Source organism: Enhydra lutris, unplaced genomic scaffold (genome assembly GCF_002288905.1).
Source record: "Enhydra lutris kenyoni isolate GAN:26980312 unplaced genomic scaffold, ASM228890v2 scaffoldscaffold1, whole genome shotgun sequence".
Classification (NCBI taxonomy): domain Eukaryota; kingdom Metazoa; phylum Chordata; class Mammalia; order Carnivora; family Mustelidae; genus Enhydra; species Enhydra lutris.
Window position 1 is genome coordinate 90,761,090 of NW_019154085.1, and position 23,508 is coordinate 90,784,597.

The 23,508-nt window shown below is 33.4% G+C and overlaps 1 protein-coding gene across 1 annotated transcript in view; it reads left to right on the forward strand.

Moving 5' to 3' along the window:
- The window catches only part of LOC111140884 (LDL receptor related protein 1B), a 1,957,146-nt gene that overhangs the window by 1,717,028 nt on the left and 216,610 nt on the right, over nucleotides 1–23,508 (forward strand). Inside the window, exons 62-64 of the mRNA XM_022493131.1 lie at nucleotides 12,504–12,692; nucleotides 13,527–13,675; nucleotides 20,094–20,187. Of these exons, the coding sequence (XP_022348839.1) occupies nucleotides 12,504–12,692; nucleotides 13,527–13,675; nucleotides 20,094–20,187 (432 nt within the window). The remainder of the gene's footprint in view (nucleotides 1–12,503; nucleotides 12,693–13,526; nucleotides 13,676–20,093; nucleotides 20,188–23,508) is intronic.

Consider the following 23,508-nt stretch of genomic DNA (forward strand, 5'->3'; position numbering starts at 1 on the left):
TGTTATTTATTCTGCTTGTTAAAAGTAGAATCAAAACTCATCAAAACAGTGGGCTATGCCATTCACGACAAAGTAATTTGAGAACACGCAAAGTATATGAAAAATTTCAGAATTATGGCTCTTTTTGATAAGCCAAAACTTAATATCAGAGAAAAATAAACCCTGACAGTTTTTTTTTTCTCCAAACATATTGGGATTTAACCATGCAGTAATTTCATAAATGAAGCTTTAATTTATTATTACTTATCCAGCCTAAGAACTTTAAAAAATACAGAATTCTGTGCCCTAAACAATAGGTCAGGTTACCTCCAAGGTACATGTGACTTACAGAAGAATTTCCATCCATCTTTCTCTGCTACCTCCTCTACCCAGCCCACCTTCCTACCTAGTCTAAACACCACATTGCAAAATTAACTAAACAAACAGTCAATTTGCCAGCTTTGGAGCATCTACATGCAATCTTAGCCAGGTGAACCTTTTCCTAATGCCTGTGTATTTCATTCTTCTGGTTTCCACTATAATAATTTTATAATAATATGGTTTAATATAATGATGCCATTGAATATGACACGTGATACTGGATGACTGAGTCAAATAGTTTATTTTAAATCAAATTTTCATTAGATCATTTTTTTTTTTAAGTTTCTCTGATTTCTTCCCTTTAGATCTGGCCATTCATTCATTCATCTATTCATTCAACACTTAACCAATGTCTCTTTCAATGCCATGCCTTATGTTAGGCCCTCAAGTTACAAAGTGAATAAGTTTGTGTTTTTAAAGGATTTATATATAAATGGTAAAAAAATGATGTGAAAGTAAAAACATAAATTAGAATGGGGTTAGAGGAATATACAAAATGTTTTGAAAATGTAGGGAGGAGTAGAAAAGCCATTGCTGAAGTAAGGGAATCTTTGAGAAATCTAAGAGATTTAGTACAAGTTCTCCATATGGGGAAATGTATAAAGGATTCTTCACACAGAGGTAACAGCATGTACAAAGATGGTATAGAATCTTGAACAACATGGGGTTTACACAATTTGGCTATGATTGGAAGTTGTATGAGAGGGAGATAATGTCACTAGATGAACAAGGACAAATATGGGCCAGACTGTGACAGATCTTATATGCTAAGCATTTTGGAATTTATCCTTTAAGTCATAGGGAACCACTGATGGTGTTTAGTTGATTGAATGCTATCATTAGACTTGACAACAGCATGGAAAATGAAAGACCCTAGAATGGTAACCACTTTAGAAGCTGTTAAAATATTTTAGGAGAAAAAATTTGAAGTGATTATAGCTGTGGGAATGGAGATAAACTATTACATACAAAAGTTATTTGGCAAGAAAAAAAAAGAAAAGAAAAGAAAATAGGAAGAGTTGCATTTGTAAGCTCAAAATAACAGAAATTTTGGTGGTCCAGTTGAAAATATTAAGTGAATGTTTTATATTATCACCCACTTAGCTGGGAAAAAATAACATCATTTTGATGACTTAATAGTTTCACATATATTTGTACACTTTAAAAGGAATTTTAAAAGTACCAAACAAAGGATAGCTTAGAGATTCTTCTTGAGAAGCTCTGTTTTAATGAGAGCTACATTAATTTTAGCAAAAGGATTTTAGTAAGAGGAATTCTAAGGATATGAATAAACAACCTCCATTGTATCTTTCTCTAAAAAGCATTTCACAATACCTGATCATTTATCCAGAAGAAAAGTTGCAAATAAGTGTAATAGGGGTGGGGGGTAGGATGGACTGCTAACTAGCTTTTTCATTCCAAAAAGCGTAGGTAATTCCCCTAGATCTCGGTTGGTTCTTCTATGGAAATAAAGATGCTGGGGGAAAAAATGGCATCAAAGAATGCCAGAACTAAAATTCTAAACCTCCAGTTAAATGGATCACACAATTTTTACAAAATATTTGCCAGACCACACAGTTTTAACCTGAGGAAGCTAGTCTTCAATTTAAACTTGAGACAAGCTGAAAATCTGTAATAAACAAATGCTTCCTACTTAGCCTTTGTGAAAATTTCAAATTACAGTCCAATCCTCAGTTCTCTCTTTCAGTAGAAATTTTCTTAGTCTCCTGCTGGGGTTCCAAGAACTGGGACCCTCCTCTTACAAACTCATATTTCTATTTGAAGTCTAGCATGTTCAAGGAACTATGCTTGATGCAATATATGCCCTTTTAGTCATTCCATCAACAAACACTGTGTGATAGGTACCATCAAAGCCATTTTGCAGCAAGCAAATTGGATTATAGAGATTAAGAAATTTGTGAAAAGCCAAACAACTAGTAATCAGGAGGATCAGAATTTGAACTCAGATCTAACTGGTTGCAAAGCCTGCTTTCCTTCCATTTTCCACACACTTCATTTTTGAGCAGATAATTGATTGAAGATTTGTTGCCTTATTGCCAATTTTAAAAGCTACTGCTATAGTGCAAATAAACACTTACACAAATAAAGGTATATCCATACCTGAATTTCTTTTGATTGATTTAAATAATGGATATAGTTAAATTGTGAAATATGTGAGAAACAAAGAAACAAAAACTTGAGCTACCAGAACATAATTACTGTACAAGAAAGCGTATATCTTATTAAATCCAAATTTTATGGTATTGTTAAATTTAAAAAAAATAAATTTTAAAGATCTAATTAATTTCATTAGTTGATTTATGAATCAGGCAGCACCCTGTCTAGCAAGTGAGGGGAGCTCTAAAAAGCTACAGTCGGAAAGGTTTTTAAAGGTAGAGGGAGAGTGGAAAAAAGGAAATTATTAGAAAGAATCCATGTTTTAGGCAAGGTTGCCCTTCTAAGAGGAACAGAAGGAGTCTATCAGTTAATTTCCTAGTGCTGACCAGGAAATTCCCATGCTGACTCGTTAAAGGGGATATTTCTGGGGGATTGAAACTGCAGTTACATTAAGTATGAAGTCTTGGTTTACCGAGTTGGGGCCTTAACCTAAGTGATGCTATTTGGGGGCCTGTGGTTTTCTTTTGAACAGTTTATTTGAGATAGTAAAGGGAAAGTAATGTTGCTTTAAAATGTACACCCTGCTTTAGTGAGATAGTTTGATGTTATAGTTTGTTATTTCCAAACTATCTCCTACCTAAAGGAAAACTTCCAGATCTTATTTGGAAATTTAGGCCAGAGGATCTCTGAAATTTGACCAAAGTAAAGATCTTTTGTCGTTTATTTCATGCATTCTAAAAAGCTCAGGCTTCTCTAAATGGAGTATCTGTAAAATAGGTTATATACTATCTCCTGAGAAAGAATTTCAGCATAACTTTGTATATGTACCCTAACTCAGAGGCTTTGTTTTCCATTTAATGAAAAGGAAATTAAATTCTAGGAAATTCTAGTCTTTAGAACAAAATTTCATTCTGACTGCTTGTATCAAGCTATATAACTTAAGATTTCATTTTCCTCATATTCTGTTAGATGTGCCATTGAAGTTGAGTTATCTTAGAGAAGTAGATATTTTCTTGACAATAGTTTGTGATCCATATTAACAATAGGGTGAGCTAGGAAAAAGATATGTCTGACCTTGAGTTTTACAATTTATTTGTTCTAAAAATAAATGAATAAAATTCATTTTTTCTAGTAACTTTTTTTTTTTTTTTCCAGAATGCTCTTGTTTGTATCCCTGAATGATTTAACCTTGTGTTAAATCAGTGGGCTGTGTACATATTTTATCCAGCATCCTGGAAAAATATATACTCATAACTGCTAATTTCTCTGAAGAGTAATCATTGGGTATGATTCCAAACTACAGTTTATCACAGAACTGTCTTTTAGCTCATGGACAAATTGTTTAAAATTTCATGCAATTATGTTGACTATGGTTCTTCATTCTTTTCCATACTAGACCTGAAGGTCTTCACACGGAAATGTCAGTACTGTCATCTGCCTCGATCGTTTGTTTATTGCTCTGGGAATCCAGTTTGCGTTGTGAAGGGGTTGTTCTCTGTTTGGATTCAAAAATCCAAATCATAACCCATACAGTGATCACCTAATTAATCTTGGAAAAAGAATCCAGATCTCAGTGTGCTACTGGTGAAATAGCATAAATATATATACGAAATTGTTGTTCTGTGGGGGAAACACACTGAAAAAGACAAAGGGAGCATGTTGTTCTCATCTACTCTGAAACTCAGTAGCTCCTGCATTTGGATCTTTAGAATATTTAAATGTACACTGAAACGCACCAAAAAAGGAAGAAATCTAATAAATACCACCCTCTGATTTTACAATATTCTAGAGCATTTCTTTCTTGGCAGGATATTTTATTTTAGTACTTTTGGGGAAAAAAAAAAATCCCTATCATTCACAGTCCATTACAAACAGTAGACTTCACAAGCTATTTTATGCCAACGGTGTTGATGTGCTGCTGTTTACAATACAATAAAAGTTAATGGAAGGGAGCAAAATACAATTCAGTTACCATAGATATGTTCCTGAAACAGTAAAATAAATTGAAATTAACTGCCATTTCTAAAAAGTCTTAGAATTTCAGTGTCAATCATGTCTTTCAGTTTTGTTCCTAGAATAGGACATGTTACATTAAATTGTATATATGTTTCAATAGATTATTATTTTGCAAATGCCACATATGACCCATATACTTTTTTTAAATGGGAAATTTTAGGTATTACCCTAGCATGAGTTTACAGCCACTTTCAACAATGTTCTACCTTAAATTGGAGACACTGGGGTGTTGGGGATCAGTAGATCAGGCTTTGGTCCAGGTTGCTGTATAATTTAAGCAAGTTTCTTTGCCACAGTTTGTTTCATTGTTTTTATCCAGAGAATGGGGCTTCTAGCTAATCAGGGATTTTCTAACATTTCTTAAAGGATTTTAGCTGAGGTTGGAACTGGGACAGAAGGCTGTTCTATCAATTCCTTCACTTATTCCTACTTATTCCTACAACTACCTAGAGCATGTTTTAAAATGCGTGAAATATGTTACACTCTTCACTTTTTATTCTAGAACCATATTTATAATTGTAGGAATGTGGGAAGACCAGATACCAAACTCATGTAAATGGCTCTGTTGATATCTGTCCCAAAGGCAAAGTGCTTCCTGCCCCCACCCGAGGCTTCTGCTGTCATTAGGACTCTCAAACATATTTCTAATGCATGTGTGGGGAATATCATAACTCCTGTATTTAGTATTGGTCATCAGCTCTGAAAACACATTGCCAAATGTCTATGAAGGTTTGTATCATCAGCAGAAAAAACTCAGAGCCTTTCAAAGCAACAGGACTATATATTTACCAAGTGCGTGGAGTAATGTTGCTTCATTTAGAGACTGCAGAACAGTCTCCTGGTCAAGAGATAGTACTTTAGGCATAGTCTAGTTTTCAAAACAAATGTACAGACAATTCACATTGTCTGCTTTATAAATTCTCACACTCATTAACAGAAATAATCCTTTCAGATGTTAAATATTGAATGGCCGTATTTGACCTCTATTCATAATGAATAACTTTGAAAAAATGTAGGTGAGACCAGGAAGTGGTTGACTTATATTAAACCACATATTTGTAATCTATATAGAGAGTATGTATTATTTGAAGTGACAAGGTGGAGAAAAAGAGGCAAATAACACTAGAAAAGGATGGACAAAGGATGCCGTTAGCCTCTTACAAATGGCTTTAAAGAAGAACTCTAAATATAGCATTAGTTTCTATATTTGCCATTATACCTGACATTTGTTTCAAAATCTTATACATTTAAGTGTCCCAGTATAAACTAATGCCTTAAGGGGGGGACATATAACTATTATTTGGACATTTGTTCAGTGTCAGCATTTAAAAGATAATCTCAAATAATAGACTCCTGGGTAGTAACAACTTAGATCTGCTATTCACTATGGCATATACTGAAGAGAAGAAACCTATTTCTTGTCTCATTTAAGGTTTCACTTATGGATGAACTTTTGAAAGATTATGTTTATATTGGAAAAAATAAATTTGAAATTCTATCATAATATTTGTTAATGTTAGATATCCTTAGTATTCTTGCCATTTCTTAATGCCTTTATTCACTTTGAACAATGTACTTCAGATCCATTTGCCTGAAATTTTCTTTATAATACCATTACCATTAAGCAGAGTTGTATTAAAGAGTAGGCAGAGAAAATGGTCATGGAGGCAAATATCAAATGGAATATTTTATATCTTTTTAAAGATGGTTTTGAGGAAATACTTACTCAAAAAAAGGACTCTGAAACCAATAACACTGAAGGGATGTATAATTACTGACAAAGAATAAATGTCCTTGGCCCTAAGGTTATATAAAGCACATTCGTTTTGATGGGGTATTCGTAGCTATAACTACTGGCTTAGCATTCATTTTCTGGAGATTAGTATACTGGGACCATTTTCCCACCCACTCTTCTCTGTTACTCTTCATAAAGAAAAGTCATTATCCACCCACTTACTGACCACTGCTTTGAAGCTCCCACTTTTTTTTTTTTTTTGCCATGTTAATCCATTTTTTTCCATCATCTAATTTTATTGTGTGTTTATCAGCCTATATTCTTTCTGAAGCCTTAATTTAATCTCACCTCATTTTTCCAATGCTATGTTTTTCTTTGTTTCATTTCTTCCATTTTTTTTGGCTTTCATGCTGCTCCATTAATTTATGCCCCAACTTCTCTACATAGGTTGTTGTACATTATTTTTTAGAACGATCTTGGGAAAAATGGTTAGTATCAGGGTCTCTCAGAACAGAGAGCATCTTGATCCTCTTCTGAAGATAAAGGTGTTTTCGTCAAGCTCAAATGTGTGCACCATACTGCCTACAAAGGGGATGTCGTTGATGGTTTTTGATTAGGGAAGAGATATGTGAGATTTAAAAAAAAAATTGGAAATATTGACTGGATGGAGCTCTAGGTTATCTTACCTCTACTTCTTTGCCATGTTCTAAATGCTAGAATGTGGATTTCTGTGGACTGTGTCACCCAGGCTCTGTCATATTCTGACTTCAGGTTAAATTGTATCCATGAGATTGACAGGAGATTGAATGGTGGGTGGAGGAAGATGTTGGACTATTTACTTATTTCCTTTCCCTCAGGCCCAACCACAGTGGTTTGACAGAGGCTGAGCTCCTTCACTGAATGATCACTGTTCTTGTTGTGTGGTTCCTCTCCTTTAGCTATAGATGTCACCAGATTCTGATAAGAGGCATAAGAAAAAACAATCCATCATCAGTCCATTGACCATGCCCATACTTCTGTAAATAACTCATTTATTAAAATCTTTTAAATTTTCATTAAAAAATGTATTTTCTGTTTATTACAGGAAACCTGACTAACACAAAAGAGATCAGATGAGATTAAAACAATGAAAAAAATTAGAATGATTTTTCAGTATTTCAGGTGTAAGAGAATGTGAGCCTTTACTTGGGATAATGGCACCAAGAATAAGACAATGGGAATCTTAAAATACAGTAAAAAGGGAAAAGTTGGCAAAATTTTATGTTTTATTTGATATCTTTGTTTACTTTAAATTTTTAGATTAAATTTCCAAACCTAATCGGCCATACAGTGACAATATTTAGGTATTTTCTTCCAAACAATACATAAATTCTTTATACTCAAAAAAAGAAAAAAAATAGTAATGCTCAAATTACTCTGTAATTTTGATTTACTTATAATAATAATTACTGAATTTGGTGGTTGTGTTCTATGAACTTTGTTTTACTTTATTTTGTTTTACTTTACTAGAATATTGCTAAAGTTTTTAAAGTAATTTTATAACAATAAATTATAGGGATTGCTGCATATAAAGTAATATTTTAAAATCACATTTAATTCTTGAAGTAAATCTTGGAGGAGATATAAGGGAAAAAAGAGAGAGAGAAATTTTACCTCTAGTAAAATTTCTATTTCAACCCACTGGGCAGAGTCATGCTGATTCTGCCATTATCCCAATATTATATCCTACCCATAGCACCAATTACCACATTTTAACTCAAAGAAAGATGAATACTGTGTAACTGGTGCATTTTGTTAAGTATTTAAACTAGATAAGTTGAAATGCAAAATTTGAAAGATATTATCAAGGAATACACTTGTTTAGCATGATGAATGCTATCAAAAGATCAGCCATCAAGAGCATCATAATAGAATAACTCTGTGAGGCAGTGGTTAAGCCAAAAGCATATTCTGGATTGCCACCTTTTCTATTTGTTGTAATTATTAGAAATGTTAATAAGATAGCATCCAACTTGACTAAAAAGGAAAACCTTCACAAAGAGTATTTCTTTGATGTATTTTTTTGCCAAATACCACATTCTTTATTCTGATAGATATAGTTTATAAGATAAAAATTAGGAGCCTAATACTTGAGTGAAATGCTGGAAATGGTAAAATAAATAATGCTGTTATCCAGAATAGAGACTTAACTGCAGAAAGCAGCTTTAAAATACATAATAAATACCCATTACAGGCCATGCAATAGTTCTGTTTTTTCTGTCTTATTTTGTATGTCGACTGTATACCTGTAAATAAAGTGTGCTTTAAGTTTATTTTTCACATTTCTCTTTTAATTAAGCAAGTGCAGTCTTATATATGATACTCAGTGATACTATTTTTCTTTTAAAAAGGATAGCCATTATTATTTTGAGAAAACATTGACTACTTTTTCCATAAACACAGCCACATCTCAGTGAATTTGTTAAATGTTTTTCTCATGTCATCACATTCTGTGTTTATGTTTATATGGACTTATTATGTACTTATTATGAATTATATATGAATATACATAGATAAGTATAGGTATAATGATATATTACAAATGTACACATATATAATATGTAAATGCATATATACATATAAATGTACATATTTACAAAGTAATAAGAAGATAAATAAGGAGACAGCCAAAAATAAGCAATTTTATTTTTATCATTCTGAATCAGGAAAGTTCCTTATACTAAAATGATGATTTGGCTCAGAACATCTCATTTAGCCTCAATGTGGGCTGAATTCTTCATCTGTTGATGGAAAAGCAAACATGGGATTCATTTATTTATACTTATCATTTAGCAGTTAATATATGGCTTTTTCCCACCCAGAAGTTTAAGCAAATAGTCAAATACCTTGTTGGAGAGGTTTAAATCCTTAAGAAGAAATAAAGTGTACTGCCAAGTTGTAAGCTAAACTCCTAGAAGGCAATAAAAAAAAGATTTTGTTTGTGTTTGTTTTGCTTTCTTTTGTTTGGCTTGATTTTCATTGGCGTTGTTTGTGGTATTAAGTGAAGTTTCACCATCTCTTAGAGAATAGATTGTTGGAGCTACTATAGTGTTAGATATGTGGGACTGGATATCCCCTTGTTAACAAAAGTTGGTGTTTTTACTTTGTTTTCTCTAGAACAAACACTCTGGTGGTTGTATCTGATGCTGTTTGGGAAATATACATGTTTGCCAAATGAACAGTCCTGGGAGTGAGCTTATAAAGCTAAGAGTGATAGTCTTGTTCTTTACCCCAGTATCAAACAAGGGATTAAATCAAACTGATAGTCTCTTTGAGCAAATAGACTAATTTTCTTTACCTTGACTTTTTCTATATTGATCTCTATACATTCAGTTGTGTCCCATCTTCTGAAGTAAGAGTTAACCTTTCTGATCTCCATAAATTTATACTGATTATCTGATAACAGAGATTTTCTGATAGGTAGTCACTACAAACTTAGAGAGAGGAAACTTGTCCAGTACTTAAATTGCTCCATGTCTGAAAACATAATGTAAATTCAATCAAGTAATTAAATAAACTGACTTTCAGGGTGCCTGGGTGGCTCAATCAGTTAAGCATCTGACTCTTGATTTTATCTCAGTCATGATCTCAGGGTCCTGGGATGGAGCCCCAAGTCAGGCTCAGTGTGGAGTCTGCTTGTCCCTCTCCCTCACCCTCTGCCCCACCCACTTTCACATGGAGTTTATGAAATCAGTCTTATGCCTTTATATATTTGCATTAGTTTACTAAGGCTGCCATATAAAGTACCACAAGTTGGTTGGTTTAAACAAACATTTATTTTCTAATAGTTGTAGAGGCTGGAAGTCCAAGACGAAGGTCGTGGCAGACTTGGTTTCTCCTGAAGCCTCTCTCTTCTTAGCTGTAGATGGCTATCTTCTTGCTGTGTCTTCACATGATCTTTTCTTTATATGTGTACATCCCTGGTGTCTCTGCTTCTCTCTTCTTATAAGGACACTGGTCATATTGGATTAGGACCCCACTCTTACCTATCTCCAAATATAGTCATCCCGGGAGCTAGGGCTTCAACATATGAATTTGGAAGAGAAGGAAACAATTCAGTCTATAACAGTACTTTTGCCTATGAGGCTGGCTTTCTAGAAACCAGTGCTAGGAGGTAAAATGGCAAAGAACTTGGCAGCCAGAGACTGTTTTAGACTTAAATACCAGTACCTTCATTTACTGGTTTTTAATCCCCCTCTTTGGTCAAGATACTTAAATTTTCCAGATCTTATCTTGCTCATCTGTGAAGTGAGATCTGTCTGCTATAAACAATAAAATGATGCATATTAAATAAAATAAGGTGCATAAAGTACATATCTTATAACAGAGTTTCATAACCTCAGAACTATTACTATTTGGGCCTGAACATTCTTTGTTGTGGGGCCAGAATTGCCTGCCCCCACCCACTGAAAATCACTGCCAACTTCCTGGCACAAGAGTACTTAATAAATGTCAGCTATAAGTTACTTACTGAGTAATCAAAAAGACTATGCAACATTAGAGGTGTTAATAGGCAAATTCATAAAGTAACTCCACTTTTTGTGTATAAATTAATTGAATCTCTGGTGAAGTGAGACTTCTTTTAAATGACGATTAACTTTTTGAGTCCATATTTAATGATCTAATTATTTCCTTTGCATCTAAAGAAATCTGAATTGTATCTTTCAACTTTTTTCTGCCAAGTTTTGTTTTATTTTTAAGATTTCCAAACATACACATATGTTGAAAGACTGTTACAGTCACCCATCACCAAGATTCACCTGGTTGTTAACATTTTACCACATTAGTTTTCTCTTTCTGGAATGAATTTATACAGCCAAAGAGGGAAAGTGGGAATAGTTTGTGTAAATAACTCAGATATGATTCATTCTAGTAAAGTATCCTCTTCATCTTTCTATCCAATTCCACTTATCATTCTAGCAATAGACTTCGTATCTACAGGAGTGCACAGATAATTCAGTTTGAGTACTTGCATCAAAAGTGTACACTTAACAGTTTTTTTTTTTTGAGTTTTGCTTCATAGGCATAATATCTATTCTGAGAGGGATTTCTGTCTACCCCCTACAGTGATAATTGTCAGTAGTTTAAATTGTCACCTATTTGGGGAAGTTTCGTCTTACTGCTTTTATTTCTATTTTCTCTGTGTCACAGAGACAGATATTCTCTGTCTCTGAATTCTCTGATCATCTTTGACCCCACTGAGTAAAAATTCCAAATTGTATTTGAAATTTTGATAGTTTCTCTGTTATTCCTGAATGAGGAATATGCAAACATTAATTCTTAGTCATGAAAATCTAATTTATAAAAAAGTACTGGTTATTGGACTTACAGTACCTTTTTTCATTAGTGAACAGTTTCTCAGAATTTCTAAAAATAGATCTGAAAACAAATATGGGAAAAAATTGTAATGCTTGTGCAAATTAAGGAATTTCCACTTTCTTTATTGGTAGCTTTTGAAACTGTTTTTGAAGAAAACTATATCACATTTTAAAGTTACTTAAACCTTAAATCACCAAACAAATTTTTCATATCTCATATGCCTGATAGGACCCTGGAATCTCTTGAATGAAAAATTCACATTTGTGATGCTCAATCTACTATTTACATTTAAACCTAGTCCTATAATGAAAATATAATTATGAAATAATTTTAACCTGCAACTAAACAGTTTTATGACTGTTAAATCTGCCTAATACATTGTTGTCTGTCACACTTATTTTCCTCCATCCCTATCCCAGCTCATATTGCATGTAAAAATACTCATAAAATCTCAGCGACTAAAATAGTTTATAGTGATCTTATAGTCAGTCTATCTCCAGGTAGATAAACATTTCATCCTGGATATATAATTTAATCGATTTGGAAGTGGAAGAAGGTAGTAGTCAATAAACTGTAGTTGTAAGGATTTAAGTTGGGACCAATTGGATGGATATATACACATATTTAACTATTGGATGGTATTTGTTTCTGGTGAAGCAGCCATTACTCATGAGCAGGATAGCATTCACTTCCTCCCAGTGGTCGAATCGGGCAAACTCTGAGCAAAGTAAACTCCTGCGCCAGATCCTGCATTCTCTTAACCGGTAATAAAGAACCTTGCTGGCCTGACAGGTTGTCACAGCAATTATTCACATGAAGTTCTGTAGCAGTTGTATCTGTCAGCCCATGTAGTATTGAATATTTTAACTGGCAGTCTTCCAAGACTGAACATTAATCTTACCATCTCCTATTACAGTCCCTAATCAAGATATTCCAGGGGTGATTGCACTAACATTGTTTGAAGACTACATCTACTGGACTGATGGGAAAACCAAGTCACTCAGCCGTGCCCATAAAACCTCGGGAGCAGACAGACTCTCACTGATTAACTCATGGCATGCCATCACAGATATCCAGGTGTATCATTCTTATAGACAACCCGATGGTAATTATTCTTTCCATGATTTCCATAAGCACATCCACATCTTTTAGTAACATTCCATTTTTGTTTCCTCCATGGTTAAGTGTAAATTTATTTTTGAGAAAGAGTACCAGATTTCATTGTTTAGCTTAACTGTATAGGATGAATTGGATTGATTTCAAGTTTGTCTATTAAGGAATATGATTAGAAGCTCAATAATAGTATAGAGAATTATTAATTTGTTGAAATACTAAGTTGAAATGATAATAAATGTAGTTAGAGAAGTAGAGAATGCATTCTTGAAATGATTTCTTAACAAAATAGTTATAGGATCCTTACTTTCTGGAATGCTGTGTGAAAGGAATTATATTTAAGTATCTCTGGGGCTCTAAGAAGGAGAAATATATCAAGTTTTTAAAGCATATGTCTAGTGGAATTCTGTCAGGTCTTATGCAATAAAAGTTTGATTATTTTGCTTAAGCCACTATTTGGCTTATAAAACAAAGCCATCTACACTATTAGTTGTAGATCATTGCTTCATTGTTTTATTTTACATTTATAATTCTAAACATATGTATGTTTTCATCAAAATGCTTCTCTCTATATTCTGATGGACAATTTTTTTTTCTACTAAAATGCTTGTTTTTGTGGAACTACATCCTTAAAATTATTTAATGGTAAAATAAATACCATTTGGCAGAGAATAGAATTTATAACAGAATACAACTATATTTATGACCTTGCTGATTTCTTGATTACAAAATTCTACAGGCTATGAAGTTTAAATGCCCTGTTTCTAATCCCATATTATATTTTGGTCTTGATTTTTCCGTTTTGCTGTTTCTTTCTCATCTGTAGTCTCCAAACATCTCTGTATGATAAATAATGGTGGTTGCAGTCATCTGTGCCTTTTAGCCCCTGGAAAGACTCATACCTGTGCATGTCCCACCAACTTCTATCTTGCAACTGACAATAGGACTTGCTTATCCAATTGCACAGCTAGTCAGGTGAGTAGAGCCATAGAAATTATTTCATAAAATGTATCATCAAGCTGTTATAAAGATTTTGCCTGCATTTTGTTTATTGGCTTAAACCACTTGGAAACATCATTTTTTGTTGTTTAGCATAGTATGATGAACTTCCCATACATCATATAGAGAGTCATAGGGTAAGGGAAAAACAATTGATGTCATCCTGAGAACGAGACCTCAGGAAATAGGAGATACAAATAGAGGCCAAAAAGAGAAAACAAACCTGGAAACCATTTTTACACAGCTCCACACAGAGTAATGGTCCAAATCATGAATGGACATAGCAGAATCATTAGAAGAGATCAAAGAGATCATATTTCAAGAAGGCAGGGTAATTGTGGCATAGGGTGAAGACTAAGATATATGCAGTTTAAACAAATAAACAAATCTTCCTAGATAATCGGCTATGTCACCATGTATACTCCCCTCCCATCCCTTAACAAAGGATATGTATGGAAGAGATGAATTGGACAAAAAGTCAATTTTCTAAATTTTTTATTGAAAAATTATATAATCTAAATAATTTCCTTCCCAAACTCTTTTTCTTCAACATGTAATTATTTCTAGTAAAGATTTTAAAATGTATGCTCAATAGTATTTAGTTGCATGGACTTGATATTACTACTTACAAATTTTGGGTGATAGATGACATTATAAGATTTGATTTTTTTATATTTGAGTTACTCTGTTATATAAGATAAAATTGTCAAAGGAACCATGATTTGTTTTGAAAATGTCTAAAATTTGTTCTTAGAATTCTGTGGGGGGGGTATTTATTTTTTATTTTTTTAAATATATATATATATATATATATATATATATTTTATTTGACACACACACACACACACAGAATAGGCATAGGGAGCAGCAGGCAGAGGCAGAGGGAGAAGCAGGCTCCCCACTTGAGCAAGAAGCCCCATGTGGAACTTGATCCAGGACTCTGGGATCATAACCTGAGCTGAAGACAGACACTTAACCGACTAAGCCACCCAGGCATCCCAGAATTTTGTGGTTTGAATCTGCTGGTTTCCCAATTTTAGCAGTGACTTCATGGTAAAACACTGAATTTATCTTTGGGTGTGTTTATTTTCAGAACAGAGAAGCTAATACTAGCTCACCCAGTTTCTCAAGTTATCACTAGGAGTATCACTAGTAAAGAACTGTATAATGCAAAACATCAAACCGCTTTGTGGTAGACAGTAGGTGTAGTGGTTAAGGGTACATTCACTGGGACTGTCACCCTGACTCTGCTTGAAATTGGCTGAATAATCTTGGGTTTGTTACTTACCTTCATGATGCTTCCGTTTTCTCATCTTTTGAATGGAAATACTAGTATTTCCAGGCCACTCTTATGGAGATTAAATGGGAGAAGTTCCTGGTACGTAGTAAGTGTTGTTATTGCCCGTGTCCTGGGGTCCAACTAGAACACATGCAAGGATGTGTGTGCAATTAGTGTGAGCTGCCGTCAGGAGGTTCTGATGTGTTATTGGAAGCACAGGTCACAGTTTCTTCTTTTTTTTTACAAAGTGTATTGTTTTAATTATAATCCCCCAAGCATTTGTGTAGGTAAAATACTTTATCTTTAGAGAACTAGAAATTTAAGTCACTGTGAAAGACAAAATAAGCAACGTAATTATTCCTAGAAAGAAAATCTAAGGGAGAAATCCTAGGTTCTTAAAACTTTTTAAATATAATTCCTGTTAGTACTATTTAGTTTAGAAAATGTCCAGTTTAAACTCAAAAGTTATTCTGAAATAACTTGGTCCCTTGTTGGGGGTGAGATACAAGAGTCTCTCTGTTGGTGCCTAACACTGTGGCCTTAGGTGACTTAGTAGAAATGATGATGTCCGCCTGAGCCTCTTACACAGTGGAGAGCCTCTATAGCCAACCAGAAATAGAGCAAAGCCAAAGGATGCTTGACACACAGATGAATATCTCAAAACAGCAGCCTTCCCATAATCATAAAGGGAATAAAAGATTTCAAATTATTATATAAGAAAACCTGTAATTATGTCTATTCAATTCCAAAAAAATCAGATCAACTAAATGAATACCTATATCAACCCAGAAAAATATTATTAATATAATTAAATTATCTCCCAATTTGGTATTACTGATGATATGATTAAAATATATAAAAAGCTTTTAAATACCCCAATAGTGTTTTTATAAGAGTTTTTTTTAATTTAAAAAAAATTCTACTATAGTGAGACAGAACACTAACAATAACAACACAAATTGTGAATCATATATCTTTGTTGTCAGCAGTATGTCCTGAAGAAAAGAGTTATCATTCATTTCATTTTTACAAAAAAGTTAATGAAGAGCGTTAATGTAATCCATTAGTAGAGATCCCAGTATGTCTTAGGGTTTATGCAGCCATTTACTGCTGATTTTTCCTGATGCGGTGAGAGAAAAAACTATCTACTATATATTTCTTGGAGAAAAGTCAGTTGATAGAAACACAATTTAAAATGAGGTTTGAAATTGAAATGAAGCAAAAATCCAAGTATTCAGAATCATACCAGTTAGCATCCTGATAAAAATGTTACATTTTAAATTTATCTTACTACAGGATTTTTAAAATTTTTTGCATCTAAAGATATATCCCCTGAATAGCATTGACTTTTAGAAAAATAAAATAGGCAAATCACACCAGTAAGAATTCTATTAGAGTTGAAATGAACATGAAAATCCTTTTAAAATCAAGATTAAATCCAATTATTATAGCACTTATCACTTCAAATATCAAATTTAAATCATTTTTATTTTTAATAAAAAATAAATTAAAAATAGCTTTACTTAGTTTTTAAGTGGAGATTTTTCTGTTGCAAGTAAACCTCACTTGTGTATGCAGGATTTGCATTTTATACTTATATCCATTTTAATAGACATGTATTTAGTAGTTTCTTTATAGCTTCTTCTTGTGGGTGATAATTGCAGTTCGCAATTTGTTTTATGAAGATATTAGTCTTGGAGAACATTTACCATGAAGAATGTTTTATATTTATATTTAGCATTTATCTTTTTTAAGTTACTGTATTTAAGTATGAAAAATTGAAGCCCAGACACAAAATAGAAGAAATTTTCCTTTGAGAATAATGAATAAAATGTTGATTAGCATAAAAAGAAACATAATAAGTATATTTTACCCTGGCCTTCTCTTAGCTCAAAACCTTTTTGTGTTCTTATTAAAAATGAAATGACAAGCACAGTCGTCATGTCACATATAATTCCAACAGTTGGTGTTTATTTAAATTGGGCATATGTAGTGAGTTTTAAAATATGTATTTTAGATATTTTTCAAATCTTGATTGGGAAGGCTTTGAATATACTCAGGAGACATGAAATCCTCTTGCTAATGTGCTTTGATATACTGTAATGACTGGAAATGTTTAATGTTCAGGGCAATTGCTTTCAGAGTTAGCCTTATATCCCCAGACAGTCACTATCTATAAAGGTAATATTTTTCCTGTGGTAATTTATAAAAACCACCACAGACATGACCACAGGCTTAGCAATTACAGGAAAATCAGTCGAACAGTCAGATCTTCCCTTGTATTCATAGTGCTCTATTTCCTCCCATATCTCTATTGGGGGGAAAAATCACACCCTTATTTAAGAAAATAATGTAGATCTGCCTTGAATCAACTTCATGGTATCCAGAGAGATTAAGCAAAAGCTAGCATCAAATTTTCTCTTACTTGAAGAAAGTAAGAGTACTTTAAACGAACAAACTTTTAGCTTGCTAATCTATTGCATTAGACAAAATTGAACCTAGGCTATATTTTTCTAGGTTACCTATCTGTCTGGCATACAGCATGTTAAGTAAATGTAACCTTGCTTTCAGATCACTCACATGGGAATTACAACAGAAACACTTCAAAAAGAAAATTAATAAATTTTAGAAAATTATCAAACATTTTCAATTCCAGATGAATTTTGTGATATATGTTTTCCACTGAATTTCTGTTGAAATAAAGAAGAAAACAATTTGATAGTGTTAGAAGAAACTAAACTTTATTGCTTGGTTTTAATAATTTAAAGTAAATTTTTAATGGTAACTATTTCAGATATATATACTCTTTATATGGAAAGCATGGTTTTCTTTAGTTTCTTTTATGAGAGTAAGCTTAAAACTCATTGAGATCACTAGGTACTGAGTTTTCTTGGTCTCTGTCCCTTTGGCAAATATTGAAGTTTAGTAGAAACAATAATTCTGTGCTCTGTTTCAGGAGAAGAATTTGAATTCAGACACCTTTCTCATAAAAAATCCAATAATAACCTTCTGTAATATTTTTCTGGTAATATGTTACACGTGTGCTAAGTAGCTTATAAATAAATACTACCATATAACATTTTCAACTAGTTTCTCTGTTATTAATCTTCCGTTTGATGTTTATTTCAAAACAAAGGAGTTTTTAAAAAAAACTCTTCTTACTTCTGTAAATAATGGAATTTCTTTTCTTAAAATTTTTAACTATTTATTTTATTTTATTTTTTAAAGATTTTATTTATTTTTTGACAGACAGAGATCACAAGTAGGCAGAGAGGCAGGCGGGGGGTAGGGAAGCAGGCTCCCTGCTGAGCAGAGAGCCCGATGTGGTGCTCCACCCCAGAACCCTGAGATCATGACCTGAGGCGAAGGCAGAGGCTTAACCCACTGAGCCACCCAGACACCCCAATTTTTAATTGTTTTGAATGGAAGGGATGATAGGACAAATAAAACACATTAATAGGGGTGCCTGGGTTCTCCACTGAGTGGGGAGTCTGCCTTTCTGCCTCTCTTCCTCTTCCTCCACCCCTACCCCCAAAGTACTCAGGCTCTCTCTCTCTAAAATAAATAAACAAATATTTGAAAAAAAAAACAAAATACACTAATAAATATGTCAGTGAATAGTTTTTTTTATAATCTTAAGAATAAGTTTTATTACAGCAGTTTTCTTTAGTGTTTTATTTAAAATATACAATATTCAAAAAGATATTCAGCAAAAAATTTGTTGCACCCTTATTGTTTTTATTTTTACTGTTTTTTGATTTGCAAATGTTCATTTTAACTTAGAGAAACCTACTGTTTGCTAAGTTCTTTGCCAGGCTTTGTGGGGAGGATGTAGCATAGGGTGGTAAGTCTTTGACCAAGATAGCATTAACATTCCTCAGCTTGAAGAACCTTTAGACAGTTTCTTCCTGACTGTAGGTCCCTGAGTCCCTTTAATTAGAGCATTCACTTTAGAAAACTTGCAACTGTGGATTATTTCTCTGCCCTTTTGAGATGTAAATTTTCTCCCAGCTTCTTGCCAGTTTTACAGTTTAGGAATGTCTTCCTTGAGGACTGGGAACCATCCCCTAGAGATTTAATCATCAAGAAAGATAGTCCCTGACTATCTTGGTCTCTATGGGAAGGTTGGAGCCCACCTTTGATAAGTACAGTCTAGCAAATACAGACAGCTTAATCATGTTAACCAACATCCTCCATACTTTTCCATTAGTTTACCTCTAAGCTTCAACCTACCCCCACTTTTTGTTTCGGTGGAGTTCTGTTCACTCTCTTTCCCCTATTGCAAGTTTTAAACAAAGTCTTCCTTGCATGTTTAACTATCTAGTGCAATTTTTGTACCTATTTTTTAGTTGTGACAGTTTATTTACCCTCAAAGATCATGTATATTTATTATGAATTCTGAAAACTGAAAATAACTGTACCAGTTTTAACTGCTTTAAAGAAATATTCTTAAAACTTATTTGGGCAGATATTCATTATGGCTAAAGGCAGTATGTTCAGGAAGTTCCACAGAATAACAGCATGACAGTGCCAGAAAAGATCATCCAGATTATATTTAACTCCTCATTTGGTGGCTAAGGAATAGAGATAGAGAGACGTTAATACAATTGTCTAAGATTCCTAAGAAAATGCAGTTCAGTTAACTTAATTTGAATTAACTAAATTAATTCAACTTTTCAATACATTCAGGATAACTGTTCCTGATATTTCTGGTGATTTTTAGCCCTCTTCAGCATTTGCCATGCTTTCTGTAAAGGCTCAGACAATAAGTATTTTAAATTTGCTGGCCACATGGTCTCTGTAGCAACTACCTAACTTGTTGTAGTGCAAGAGCAGCCAGCAGCCATAGATCATATGTAAATGAGTGAGCTTGTCTGTGTTCCAGAAATCCCAGGAGGTTTTCCTGAACAATGTGCTTTCCTGGAAGATCATTTTGCTGCTTGTTGTGCATTTATTCCCTATTGTGAAATGCTCTAAGACCACCACAGTTAACATTTGCAGCGAGAGTGTAGGCTAGGCTACTCTGCCCTGGTAAGTTTTTAAATATCAATTTTATATCGGGGTAGGGTTCTTCAACTTTTTTTTTCTTTCTTTTTTTTCTATTTTTTTTTAAAGTTTCGATGCAAAACTGATAAATGTATTCCATTCTGGTGGAAATGTGACACTGTGGATGATTGTGGCGATGGATCTGACGAACCTGACGACTGTCGTAAGTACACTGCTGAAATGTGGGCATTCAGAATTCAGAACTCCTTAAATCCCAAACACTGAAAATTGAAGGGAGACCTTAAGTATAACCTTCTGATACTTTTACAAAATCTTTAAAAATACAACCAAAATTATTAACAATCTCTTGAGTATGTCTCTGTTAACTGTTACATTTAGAATGACATCATCAGCAATTTGTGTTAGTGTTTTGTTTTAAATTTTCTTACTTAAAGAAAAATTACACTCTTTGTGTAATGATCAGTATAAATAACAATCAACATGATTTTGCCTGGATATATCACCAAATCAAAAGCAAAAAATGGCAAGTTTGCAGAATGCCAATCAATAACTAAGATCTTACCTTTAAGGGATCAGTCTTCACAGTGTTAAAATACTGAACATTCTTTAAAAGTTAGATTTTTTTCCCAATATAAATCATTAGTTTGTTCTACTAATAATTTAGTATGCTCTTAGGTATTCCTTAAAATGACTGCTAATTTTACTTTGACTCAAATTGTGATTGGAATGGTTAGATGCCAAATACATACATACATACATATAGGTAGGTATACCCATATAAGAGCGTGTGTGTGTGTGTGTGTGTGTGTGTGTGTGTGTGTATGGCTTATGTATATGTTCACATATGTGTATATACATTTATTTATCTTTGGTAACTTCGGTTGTAATGGACAATCAGTAAATTTTTTCTTGATAGTCTTTTGTAGTTCACACCATAGGTCACTCCAATACAATCCTATCAAGTTGAAGATGCTTATATTTGATCATGATAATTCCCTCAAATCTCGGTGGATAGTTGCCATGATTTGGCCTTAACAATTGAGTTCAAGATCCTTAAGCTTACACTAAAGAAAGACAGTATACTAAGTAAAAGCTAGTTACTTTCTGCTGTAGAACTTTCCACCACCTAATTACAAAAACTGTTCTAACCTTAGGGTCTCTAGATAGTTACTTAGATGAGATGTATTCCATCTCTCTGGTCACTACAAAGCATATAAACCATTTGAAGTTGTTTCACATTGTTCATTGTTTTCATTTGAAAACAGCTAATAATGTATTCAAGAAAAAGGAAAAAAAGTTACAGAAATCATTGCTTTTCTAATATTCTTCTTATGTTTTTGAAAGGTCCATTGGTCTTTGATTTTTCAATATAGTTTTTGTTTTCACTGTGATAGACAATACACATGAGTAGTTTTTATATGATGTAAATATACTATTATGCCTGAATTATATTTGAATTCAAAGGGCTATCAAAGGAACAAATTATATTGGCGGCCAACTGAGGTTTACTCATTAAAAGAAAGTTACCGATTTCCCTGCAATAAAGTAAACTTTTAACAATATAATAAATAAAATGAACACAACCTATTTTGTAATTTATAGAAATGATGAAGAACAAATACATTAAATGAGTTCTCATATTAGGATGACTTTCCCTGCCCAGATTCACTGAAGTGTTCTCTGAGAAATACCGCCATGATGACTTGCAGACATAGTCAGTGGCTCCCAATGCTTTCCCTTCTAAACTATCTGCAGCTCCTTAGCTCTAACTTTCACCTTGACTGGAGTATCATGCTGTAACCATACTGATAGAAAAAAATAACCAAAGATTTTCATACTTACACCCTTTGAAAATATATGATGAACAAATATAACTTTAATGTCTTTTAAGGGGAAAGCAAAGAGACATCTAGTATCTAAGAGTCTCTGTATCATCCTTATCCTAGTTAAATACCAGTACTACATGTTTTTATTGGTGACATTGTCTCTGTGATCTTTTAGTAAATAATCTTTTACTTGGGTTAATAGCACTGAACATCTGTAGGCATGAAGCCTTATTTTGAGTGTTATGGTGAGGTAGGTGGGAAGTGATGAACATGAGTCTGTGGACTGTCTAGAATTCATATTTGAGTAGCTATATCTTCAAAATTCGCAGGTACTAAGTTACTGAGAGTCTCAATAATTTTATCTGAAAAGGCATGAAAGGTTAAACCCAGTTTCACATACTTGCAAACTTCAATAATGTTGTTTAAATAAATGTGGTTAAGAGTGATGCATCATGAATTCTCTGGCATCTTAAGTTTTTAACTGCATTTTCTATGATGCTCTAGTACACAAAAGATCATTCTGGAGGCACATTTGAAGGTCAGATAGGCTTCCCAGCTATCTTCTAGGCATTGAAACTCCTCTGATAGTTAGAAATCTTATGGGAAGGTTTTTTTTTTGGTAGAGGACCATCCTTTGCTACCAAAATTCAAGAAATCATATGTGATTTCAAGAAAAGCATATATGAAGCAACAAAAAATAGAGGAAATGCTGGGACGCCTGGGTGGCTCAGTTGGTTAAGCAGCTGCCTTCGGCTCAGGTCATGATCCTAGCGTCCTGGGATCGAGTCCCACATCGGGCTCCTTGCTCGGCGGGGAGCCTGCTTCTCCCTCTGCCTCTGCCTGCCATTCTGTCTGCCTGTGCTCGCTCGCCCTCTCTCCCTCTCTGACAAATAAATAAAATCTAAAAAAAAAAAAAAAAAATAGAGGAAATGCATGAGTTTAGAATGTGAGAAATTAAGTATCACACAGTTTTAACACTTAGTGTGGTTTACTAAGAAATGTTAGAAATTGAATGACTTTCGACATTTTAGGACTCACTTCTATGGAAGTCGATCACATATTGAGTTATTTTTTTAATGTTAAGGAAATTTTTACTTAATATTGTAAATATAAAAGCATAATTAATTTCCCAAAGAAAGTTTAAAATATCACTATTGATATTCATTCAGTTGACTTATCTGAACTACATATATTAGGATTATCAGTCAAAAGGTAAGTATTTTATTGGCAAGCAATATAGTTTGTGAGAAGACTCAGAGTCAGATCTAGATCTAATTTCCATATCTGGCACTTGAAAATTGTACATACTTGAATGAGTTATTAATATCCACGAGACCTAGTTTTTTCATTTATAAAACAGTTGTGGAGATATTGAGGTGAGAAGGTTTTGATGAGATTCTTTGTGAAAGTGTGTCACCTAGTGTTTGATACAGAGCAGATATTCAATAGAGCCTACTTTATTATGATGATTATTGTTATCATTATTTCATATATAAACTAAGAAATATGGCAAAGATGCATTATCGTCTTGGATTTCTTACTGTTAATTTGTGATATGTAATCTGGAGGCCATCTGAGTTGCTCATAGCCTGGTCATACTGTACATCTGAATCCAATAGCTACTAAGTATGAGACATTCACGGTGTGCTCTAGGGTATGTTTAATATAATGAAATAATAAATACCCATAACATCAGA